General features: G+C 35.6%; 1 protein-coding gene across 2 annotated transcripts in view; it reads left to right on the top strand.

Annotated features, from left to right (window-relative positions):
- LOC136856996 (AP-5 complex subunit mu-1) overlaps positions 1 to 12,021 on the top strand; it is a 33,910-nt gene that overhangs the window by 17,064 nt on the left and 4,825 nt on the right. Inside the window, exons 7-8 of one of the 2 annotated variants that reach the window (XM_067135319.2) lie at positions 1,383 to 1,661; positions 3,521 to 3,874. In XM_067135319.2, coding sequence (XP_066991420.2) covers positions 1,383 to 1,661; positions 3,521 to 3,874 — 633 coding nt within the window. The remainder of the gene's footprint in view (positions 1 to 1,382; positions 1,662 to 3,520; positions 3,875 to 12,021) is intronic. The other variant, XM_067135320.2, reaches the window with a different exon arrangement.

The following is a 12,021-nucleotide window of genomic DNA, read 5'->3' as shown; positions in this document are numbered from 1 at the left end:
TGAGTCGGACAGTGGGAACAATGATAGGATGATAGTCGAAATCAGGAGGTAAAGGCTGAGTTAGGAATGAACTCATTGTTTGAAACTGTGCACATGAACAATCTTCAGTGGTGGTGTCATGTGAGACAGTTTGGGGGGGGATAGGTTACCTAAGGGAATAATGGACTCGACCTCAGAGCGTAAGAGAACCAGGGAGACCAAGGTGACGAGGTTAGACTTAGTTTTTAATGATTCAGAGATAAGGCATGTAGAACTGAGCGAGTCTAAGTTGCTAGTTGTTAATAGAGGATTGTGAAGACCCTTAGTTAATTGATAGAGAATTGCAGAATGATTGCTAAAAGGCATAATAGTCTGTAATGTAGATATACACTTATGAGCTATTGAATTAGAGATAGCTGCCATAATGGGGAAATGGCGCTATTATAACAGGAGGGTGTGGCGTGTAACAGTGAGGATGACAAACTTCGTACGGGCTGTATGAGTAACAGTTGACTACAGTATGGGTAAGACATGAGACTTCTGCGCATTTGATCATGCCCAGATTGTCAGCACCAGACATATCAGCCACTCCATCTTTGAACTTGTGCTTTCCAAGGGCCACCGTATCAAGAGTATACCCTGAGTTCATGGATTCAGGCAAAATCAATGCTTCCAGGGTCAACTGTCGTGCTGTATGATGCGTTGATGACAGTGGTCGCTATCAGCTAGCTCAGATTGTAAGAGCGAATAGATGGGCCACAGTGCAGCAGATCACTCATCAATTCAGTGCTGGACAACAACAATGTGTGAGCAACCATACTGTTCAAAACTATCTCCTCGCCATGGGGTACAGAAGTAAGCATCACACGAAAGTACCTCTGCTCAACACTTGGTGCAAGGCATGACATCCGACATGGGTAAAGGAATACTGCCACTGCAAACTCAAAGCATTGAAAAAAGGTAGCTTGGACAGATGGTACATGCCAATGGCTGGGTATGAGTGTGTCATCAGCCACATGAGGCAATGGATCCCTCTTGCCAGCAGAGTACAGTCAGGCTGGTGGTGGTGGTATCCTCATATGGGGACTGTTCACACTCCCCAATGCTTCTGGTGTCTTGTGGAGTTCATACCACATCGCATCGCAGTGATCATCAAGGTGAGATGTGATGTTACATGCTACTAGCCAGGTATCTCCAATTCAATTGCTTACAAGTGTATGCAGTGTATGAAATAGTTCCTTGATTTGTGTGATTTTAGAAGGTGTTTGAACTCTCATTGCTCGATATTGCTGCCACTTTTCTACTAGTTAATAAAGTGTATTTTTGGTTTTGGCATCTAAATTCCAGATGTCTTTGTGGTGAACACTATATGTAAATTAATATATTTTTGTATACTTTTATAGTTCAATCACCTTGAAATGAAGGACTCCGTAGATGTGTTTGGAACAGTGATGTGCAGAGCTGAAGTTGAAGGAAATGCACCAGAAATTTCCCTTGGGCTTATTCAGTCAGCAGGTGGCAATGGAAGTGGCTTGGTCGTTAATCCTGGAGTATGCAATGTTGAGAACTTAAGTCAGACATCATTTCGCCTGAGATTCTACCCTTCAAACTCTCAGCCTTTGTGTCACTATTCTTTACCGCTCATCACTGATCCTCCAATTTTTGGAGCATTCTCCATTAAGGTAAATATAGTTTTTTTCTTTTATGATAATTACTGTTACTTTGCCCTACTATTGTTTAGTTCTCTGATATGTTCCAAAACTCTTCAGACAGATATAACCAAGAACAGTAATTGTATTCTGTAATGTTTACATACTTGTTTTTAAAGAGCAGGGTGGCCAGATTTTTAAGACATTCACACTTAAATATTACACAGACTTCAACAAGAAAAGTCTTCCATAAACCTTGGGTAACTTCTGCATTTCTTAAGCTTGTAAATGAAAAAAAAAATATATGCAAAAACAAAATATAAAAACCCAGCAGCTAAAATAAAGGACAATATATTAAGTGTTTAGTAGACAAGTAATCAAATTGAGGAGAGAAAAAAAAATATTACTGCAATAAAATTGCAAAGGGAAACGGTAGCAGACAAATGTGGCCTACTGTTAGGGATATTCTCAGAAAATCTCAGAAAAATATATATTACTGCAATAAAATTGCAAAGGGAAACAGTAGCAGACAAATGTGGCCTACAGTTAGGGATATTCTCAGAAAATCTACTAACATTCAAGAAATCTCTGAATTGAAATTTGGAAATAATACTTATACTTCTAAAAGGGATATATGTGATACTTTAATCTGTATTAAATGAAAGCGGTGCAGGACGCAGTGGAAAATCTCCCACCCCCAAAAGTAATTTCATTTCTTGAGAATTCATCTTGTCAGTCAATGTTTCTTAGACTGACTACAGAAACTGAAATTGTGGGTATTTTAAAATCCTCTAAGTACAAAGATAATGTTACATACGATGGAATCAATAACGTCTTTTTGAAAAAGTGTGGTGATCATTTATTATCATTATTTATCCTTTTGATTAACATGTTGTTAAAAATGGTGTAGTACCAGACAAATGTAATGTAAAATTGCTAGGACTGTACCAATTTTTAAAAGTGGAGATAGATAAGACCCAGAAAATTACAGACCAGTGTGTATCTTGTCTTCCTTTGCGAAATTACTTGAGTCAGTGGTAAAAGTAAGATTAATGGATTACCTAAAATCGTGTCACTTTTTCATTAAAAATCAATATGGTTTTCTTCCATATCGCACCACTGAATTAACTATGTAGGACATAGTGACTTTGACACAAAATTTCTTCAATAACGATAAAATTGCGGCAGGCCTTTTCATTGACATAGCAAAAGCGTTTGATACAGTTAATCATCCGCTCTTGTTGAATAAGTTAACAGCAGCAGAAATTTGAGGAACAGCACATAGGTGGTTCCAGAGTTAATAGCAAGAAAATAATATGTATGTTTGAAGAATACAATCGGACTAGAATCAGGAGTTACATTTGGTATCCCTCAGGGGACAGTAATAGGACCAATACTCTTCCTGATATAAATGATGTAGGAGAACTGACATTATATGGTTAATTGCTGTTATTTGCAGATGATATTTTCCTCTTTTTTTAACGAAGATGACACTGAAGAACAAATAATGGATAAAGTACAAAGAGATTTAGGTACTCTCCTACAATGGGTCACTGGAAATAATCTTGTTTTAAATACTTCTAAAACTAAATAAATGTTTTTTCCACAAGCCATTTATGCAGCAACCTCTTTACACTTTTTCAAAAAGACGTTATTGATTCCATCGTATGTAACATTATCTTTATACTTAGAGGATTTTAAAATACCCACAATTTCAGTTTCTGTAGTCAGTCTAAGAAACATTCACTGACAAGGTGAATTCTCAAGAAATGAAATTACTTTTGGGGGCGGGAGATTTTCCACTGCGTCCTGCACCGCTTTTTTTAAGAGGCCATATTTCTGTAGTAACGTAATATACTGTATATAACTCTTAATAATTTTTATTTTTCCAGATGAATGACAATGTAGCTACTATCAATTTACAACTCCAGTTAAGGAACAATGTTAAAAATCTCTTCCAACAACTTGAAGTACAAGTACCATTCCCAGGCTTTGTCATTCAAAGTGTGCGACCAAATTATTCTCAAGGATCAGTCAAAATCCAATCCAGGAACATAGTAACATGGAATGTAGGCTCAAAATTTCCTTCTAAAACTTTAACTGCTACTATAAATGCAGCAGTGAAGTTGAATAGAATTCAGAAACCTTGCAATAATGCTAGCTTGGATACAGTTACTTCTGTGGATACTCGTAGTACAACCTTCAGTGACAACAGCTCAGGAAACATGAATTCTGCATATGCTTTGGTGAGTTCTGTGAGCTATTCCTCCATTTAAAATAAATTTTCAACTGATAATCTCAAAACAACAAGAAACAACATATTTTAAAAGATATAATTTAGTCATAGATTCAATCTAGAATACATTTATCTCTCAAACAATAACAAAAAAGTAACATATTTTAATGCTGTATTTTAATGATGTGGTTCATGGTGTGGGTCACTGTTGTCACGACATAGTTCGTTAACCGTGGACAACGGCTGAGTGGTCTAGTAAGTGGTCTTGAGAGTCAGGACGTATTCTGAGTCATGGCCCCCCTTGTGCTGTGGGGCTATAACTGTACAATCCAATGGTAGTCCTTAAACCATTAAAGTGGAGACTTTCACTTGGACTACATGTAAGTAGGGTAGCATCCTACGCCATAGAAATTTATCAAGCTCAGAATGTTTTAAGCAAACCTCAGACTTATGGGAGTAATGGATTCCTACTTCCATTTGACAGGCTGTGGAATCTTTGGAAACCACTTGTTGAACAGAATGGAATGAAATTTGATGGAGTGCTGATGGAAAATATTTATATCAATAAATAATTTCTAGGACTCTGAAACACAGCTTACTAAGAGTTTTAAATTCATGAATTACTACCCTGGAAATGGCTGCAACAAATGGTACAATAAACATGCAATGAAAACTTGCCAGATATTTTCTAAAAGAAAATTGTTTAATCGGTCCACCTTTTGGTTAGTCCACACCAAAGTTAATAAACAATGTTAATGAAACAAAGTTAATGAACTATGTTAATGAAAACATTTCTCAACAAGTTAATAAACTTTTGTTAACAAACTTCTTCAACATTGTGTCCACACCAAAATTGCTGTTGTGAGGTTACAATTGATAGGGTCAGGAAGAAGAAAATACTTACAGCTGCAGCTTTCATTATTTTAGTGAGTACAATTAGAGAAAAGTGCAGATGCGAAGTGTGGCAAAGAAAAATACTGGAAAGGCGAGTAGAATTAAGTTTGGAAAGAACACTTATCTCAGAACCTTTAATTCATGATGCAGCAGGTTTTCAAAATTCTCTTGAGAATGCCCCCACATGACTTTCAGTTCTTGTTGACAGTATTTGGGTCTGAAATTACAAGTAATGATACAGATTATCAGAAAGCCGGCTCCACTAATGACAGGATTTTTTAATATATATTTTTTTTAGAGATAGGCTATATCTTTAAAGATTCCTAGCAACTGATGACATTTCACTTATATACCTACTAGCAAGATACCCGTGCTTCGCTACGGTATTATAATGAAATTTATAATTGAATGCTTAACGTTTTATATATAATCCGCAAAATTCGCGATCTAACTCGTTTTCTGAGAGAATCCGCCAAATTTCGTGATCTGGTACGTTTTCTGAGAGATTATGGCAAAGTTCCCCCATTTTTCAATCTTTCTTTCTAGCAATTGATTTCGTACTTCCCGGGCTAGGTCCAGGTATTCCAGCCGGCCAGTTGGATCCCTAAATCTTTGCCATCTTTCCCTATAAGCATTTTAATATGGATCAAATCCTTGAAGAGATCCGGCGTAGTGTCATCTTGGGTGCCTTGGCGGTACTGAACCGGCAGCCGGACTGCAATAATAGTCATTACCCGGCCAGGACCCGTTTCCAGCGCGGTCCACACATTTTGACGACGGACCAGAATATTATTATTATTATTATTATTATTATTATTATTATTATTGAGGTGGGTGATATTAGTTGAATTTAGGTTATTATTATTATTATTATTATTATTATTATTATTATTATTATTATTATTATTATTATTATTATTATTGATGGTCTGGAACCCACAGCAAGATGCAAGACCGCTACTTGGTGGTAAATTACATCCTCTGCCATTGTCATTGCTGACAATGTGACCAGCACCATCGTCGCGCGTAGGCAAGTGCGCGAGATTTCTGGCGACACGAATTATATACTTCCGTGAATGATTGACCTTATTATAGAGGAGAACAATTGCAAGGTCAATATCATTCATATCGTTTATTTCAAATGTGTTTAAATTTTTATTTATATACCAGAAGAATCTACTGTAATCTAACTTTATGTACTCCAAAAGAAAAGATTGTTCTTGAAAACGAATTCAGGAAAGATTAAAAATGATCAGTTTATGATCAGAATAAGTACATTATGAACAATAAAATCAATTAGTCTCAACTACTTTTTCACCCCACTGCCATTAAGTTGATTTACCCCCACCCATCCAAAAAAAGAAGGCCCTTATGTTTAAAGGAGATTCCAAATACCAATGTTCACATCTGTTACCCTCAGTTCTGAGATATAAGTATCCCCATAAAAAGAATTCACTTTTTTCACTTCATTTTACACTCCTCTACCCCCCCCCCCCCAAGTGAAATTTCTGTTAAAAATACTTGTCTCTTTAATAGTAAAGGATATTCTAAATACCAATTATCACGACTCTAACATCTTCAGTTTTTGAGATATGTGTCCATATAAAGGAATTCAACTCCTTTTCACCCCCGCCCCCCAAAATGACTTCGCCCAAAAACGCTTATTTCTTTGTTTTTAAAGGAGATCCAAATATCAATTTTTATGTCTGTAACAACTTTAGTTTTTATTAGATGTAAGTATCCTCGTACAATTATTTCAATTAATTTTTCAATTCCCCCCCCCCCCCCCCTCACATTGGATTTTCCGAGAATACATGTTTGTTTAATTTTAAAGCAGATTCCAAATACCAATTTTCACGTCTGCATAATCTTTCGTTTTTGAGATAATAGTATCCTCGTACTAATAATTCAACTAATTTTTCAATTTCCCGCCTCCCTCTAGGTGGATTCCCGAAAACAAAAAATATGTATTCCTTTATTTTTAAAGGAAATTCCAAATACCAAATTTCACGTCTGTAACATCTTCAGCTTTTAAGATATCAGTATCCTAATTAAAAGAATTCAACCCCATTTTCAGTCACGTTTACCCCTCCACCCAAGTGGTTTTCCAGAAAACAAAAAATACATGTTTCTTTATTTTCAACAGTGATAAAAAATACTATTTTTCACTTCGGTAACATGTTAAGTTTTTGAGATATACTGTAGAAATGCTCATTTTAAAATGTTACCCCCTTTTTAATTCCCCTTAAGTGGAGTTTCCAAAAACAAATCACCTATGTTTCTTTACTTTTACAGGAGATTCCAAATACCAATTTTTACGTCTGTAACATTTTACAGACGTACTGTAGATATAGTCTTTCTAAAAATTCACCCCAATTTGTCACTCCTGTTTAACCCCCATTAATTAGATTCTTCAAAAACAAAAAAAATACGTGTTTCTTTATTTTCAAAGGAGATTCCAAATACCAATTTTCAGGTTGTAATATCTTCTGTTTCTGAGATTTAAGTATCCTCTTTAAGGCATTCAGCCGCTTTTTCACCCTCCTATTGGGAATTTCCAAAAACAAAAAATATGTTTTTTTTTAATTTTTAAAGGAGATTCTAAATAGCAATTTTTACATCTGTACACTTTAAACGTTTTGAGATATATATACACTCATTTTAAAAATTCACCCCCCCCCCTATTAATAGCATTGACCAAAAACAAAAAATTTATGTTTCTTAATTTTTAAAGGAGATCCCAAATACCAATTTTCAGGTCCGTAATGTCTTCAGTTTCTGAGATATAAGTATCCTCATTAAAGGCATTCACCCCCTTTTTCACCCTTCCTATTGGGATTTTCCGAAAACAAAAAAATACATGTTTCTTTATTTTTAAAGGAGATTCTAAATAGCAATTTTTACACCTATAAATTTTAAAAGTTTTGAGATATAGATACACTCATTTTAAAAACTCACCCCCTTTTCAACCCCCCATTAATTGGATTTTCCAAAAACAAAAAATACATGTTTCTTTATTTTTAAAGGAGATCCCAAACACTAATTTTCAGGTCTGTAATATCTTCGGTTTCTGAGATATAAGCGTCCTCATTAAAGGCATTCAACCACTTTTTCACCCCTTTTCACCAGCCCTATTGGGATTTTCCAAAAAAATATGTGTTTCTTTATTTTTAAAGAAGATTCTAAATACCAATTTTTACAGCTGTAAACTTTCAAAGTTTTGAGATATAGATTCACTCATTTTAAAAATTCACGCTCCTTTTCACCCCATTAATTGGATTTTCCAAAACCAAATATGTGCTTCTTTATTTTTAAAAAAGATCAAAAGTACCAATTTTCAGGTCTGTAATATCTTCAGTTTCTGAGATATAAGTGCCAGTATCCTGATTAAAGGCATTCAACCCATTTTTCATCCTTTTTCCCCCCTACTACTGGTATTTTCCAAAAACAAAAAAATATGTTTTTCCTTATTTTTAAAGAAGAACACAGAATGTTAATGAAAAGTTTCATTCACAAAAGTTAAAGAACCGGGCGAGTTGGCTGTGCGGTTAGAGGCGCGCGGCTGTGAGCTTGCATTCGGGAGATAGTGGGTTCAAATCCCACTGTCAGCAGCCCTGAAGATGGTTTTCTGTGGTTTCTCATTTTCACACAAGGCAGATGCTGGGGCTGTACCTTAATTAAGGCCACGGCCACTTTCTTCCAACTCCTAGGCCTTTCCTCTCCCATCGTCGCCATAAGATCTATCTGTGCCATTGCGATGTAAAGCCACTGGCCAAAAAAAAAGTTAAATTTTGTTTATCAACGCGCTCAAAAAGTTAAAGAACACGCTATTTTGTTTATTAACATACAGAAATGTTCATGAACGTTGTTCATTAACAGTGTTTATTAACAATGTTAACGGAAACATCTTGGTGTGGACGCACATTTAGTCAATTCAAAAATGTGTATTAAAAGAAACCTTAAGAAAAATCACACAGTAGGTACATATTTTGGCCCCATTGGGCCTTCTTCAGCTTTAAAAGTAAAATAAAAGTGTAATTTTATTATTTTATTTTATTTTCAGTCATGCCTTTGCTGGCAAGACCTAGTGTTTACAATGCACTGTGTCTTCTGGTATGGGCTAGAGCAATTTTGTTACTTTCATTGATCTGCCTTAGTCTCATCCTTGGCTTTGACAATATGATAGCGACTAAGGAATGAACAACACTAGTAATGCCATTCCTTTTGTAGCCAGTCCCTGCTATGAATGGTGTGAAAATGTTGCTCATGGGGTTGATTGGTGCATGCATTTCAGTGGGCTTTGCAGACTGATATGTAATAGCAACTTCTGGTTCGGTGAGGAAGGCAACGGGAATCTACCTCGTTCCTCATTTCCCTTGCACGCCTGTTCATTGACGCCTAGGCGATCATCGCAGCTAATGGTGGAGCTGTTGAGAATCTAACCAGCCTTCGGGCTTAGGACTGAACGTACACATAATTTTATTTTTAAAGCTGAAGAAGGCCCAGTGGGGCTGAAACATGTATGCCTACCTACTGTGTGATTTTTCTTAAATTTTCTTTTAAGACGCACATGTGTATTGACTAAGGAGGACTATACAGTCAATACCGAACACCCCAAATGTGAGATTCTTATATTGCAAGATATTTTCTATACTGATAATGATATCAGTGTGCTATCTCTCAATTATAGACAGAGTAAAAGAGTTACTGAGCTACTGGAAATACAGGATAATTTCAAATGAAATAATTCACGAAACTTCTATCAAACCTTCAAAAATAACTTGAAGGGTTTATCAAGCTCCGAGTATTTGTTTCACAGATGAAAATGGTAAAACTGGCCTTAACAATGTCGAAAACTGTGAAATACTGGCAAAACACTTTGAAAACATTCTGAACTGTCCAGAACCAAACCACAAATTGCAATTTCCAGACATTCATGAAAACCTAAAATCTGATTTGCCACCAACTGTGGAAGAAATTAAAGATGCAATTAAATCTCTAAAATATAATAAAGCTAATGGGGAAGATTCCATAACAGCTCAACTTTTGAAATGGTCAGAACCAAAAATTATTGAAGATTTACAAATAATTCTTGAAGAAATTTGGAAAACAAAAAAGATACCAGAAGAATGGAAAGTGGCTCTAGTACTATCTGCGCACTTTTTAGTGATAGATTTACACCCTAGTGCTGAAGCGGTCGACTTTGGTTATCTTCGAGATTCGTATTGGCAACCTTTGAAACACAAACTAAGAATAGCTTATCATCGTTGTGCGCCATCTGGCGTACACTTTAAGTACTTGTACTGTTGTCGTTTACACAGCAAAGCCAAACTATAGAATTCATGCTAGGAACACGTTTCGCAACGGGAAATGTTATATACTATTATATATTGTGTGTGTGACTCAGTTGTTTGCTTAAAATAATAAAGGTTTAGAAAATTCATATCGATCGATTATATTATCGATTCAATTCAGATTTCATTTCCATTCAGTTGGCAGTATTAACGGAACCCTTCTTACTTCTCCAACGAGTACAAAAATCTATCACTAAAAAGTGCGCATACTATACACCCATTTCATAAGAAGGGTAATAAGCAAGATGTCGACAATTGTAGAGGTATTTCTCTTCTACCAATTGCTTATAAATTATTCACAACAATATTACTCAACAGTGTACAATCTACACTTGACAGTCAACTGGGTGAATATCAAGCTGGATTTAGAAAGGGCAGGTCCTGCTCTGAACAGATATTCAACTTAAGTCAGTAATTGATCACAGACAAATGAACTCGAAAGACATAATCGTTACATTCATCGATTTTAAAAAGCTTTTGACTCTGTCGATAGAGAAAACCATACGTGACTTTGGAGTTAAAACCAAATTGGCAAACCTGATCCACGAAAACCCTTACAAAGTCTGAAAATTTAAATTTATGGGTGAGATATCATGACCTTTAAAATACAAACAGGTGTCAGACAAGGTGATGGCTTATCTCCACTCCTTTTCAACTGTATCTTGGAATAAGTTGTGAGAATTTGGAACAAAAAACTGAAGCACCATAATATATTACCACTTATGCTGGGGAGAAAGAACAAAGGTGTTGCAATAAATTGCCTAGCATTTGCAGATGATTTTGCCATATTCTCTGAAAGCCTGTCTAATGCAGCAGTACAAGTAAATCTTCTGGAAGAGACAGCCAACATGGCAGACTTAAGAATTTCGGCAGAGAAAACAAAATTTCAATCGAAAGGGTAAAGCAATTCAAATATTTGGGGGAAACAATCCAAGGAAATGGTTTGGAAAAATCTGCTATAGAGGTAAGGATACACAAAATGGAAAGAGCATATGGTATAACAAATGCTTAGTACTCAATTATAAACTTGAAAGATTGGAGGTACTAGAAAGAAGAATTGTAAGAAAAATATTAGGCCCTCTAAAAACTACAGAATTTTGGAAATTAAGTTGACAAAATTGATCAGAGCATATAAAACATATTTATAACAGAACAGAAGAGGAGACTGCTAATTTTTGGACATATTTACAGAATGGATGACAGTAGACTAACCAAAAAGATCTTCACATATCTTTGGAAGAAAAGGTCAACAACCACCTGGATTCAAGAGATCAAAAAAGACTTGGAATGAAACAGCATCAGAGAAGAAGAAGTAATGGAAAGAGAAATTTTCAGGAAGAAAGTTTTAAAGATGGGACGATTCCAAGGGAGGCAAAGAAAACTGGCACAAAGTGGTCTGAAGAAGGAAAAAAAGAAACATAGAGAAACAATGAAGGAATAGTGGAAGAAAAGGAAGGAACAACAACAAAGGATGAAGAATTGAAATTGGAATGTGGTCCCTAGTAGGCCCTAATCCCAGAAGAAGAAGAAGAAGAACAATAATAATAATCGCATGGTCTTGGTTATCCAGTTGCAGTCCTTTTGAAGTAGTCCCATTAGGCCTGCCAATTTCAACATTCTGATTTTCTTCCTATCTAGCAACAAACACTTCCTTTGGTTGATTTAATTTTAGTCAGGTGACACCAAGCATGCCACCAGAGGTCTTTAACATGTCAATAACTACATGGAGTATAAATTTTTTTGACAGATTGAAATGGTTTATTGTTTTCTGTACACCCCTAGTGTTTATACACTGTAAGAATGCATGCACACCTCATTGAAAAAGGAGAGATACATACTTAAAAATAAAATATAATAGTAAAATTGGCAAGTATGTTACTGAATAGAGACCTAAATGCATCTAGAGATG

This window comes from Anabrus simplex, chromosome 1, assembly GCF_040414725.1.
Source record: "Anabrus simplex isolate iqAnaSimp1 chromosome 1, ASM4041472v1, whole genome shotgun sequence".
Classification (NCBI taxonomy): domain Eukaryota; kingdom Metazoa; phylum Arthropoda; class Insecta; order Orthoptera; family Tettigoniidae; genus Anabrus; species Anabrus simplex.
This window is presented reverse-complemented; position numbering and strand designations above follow the sequence as displayed.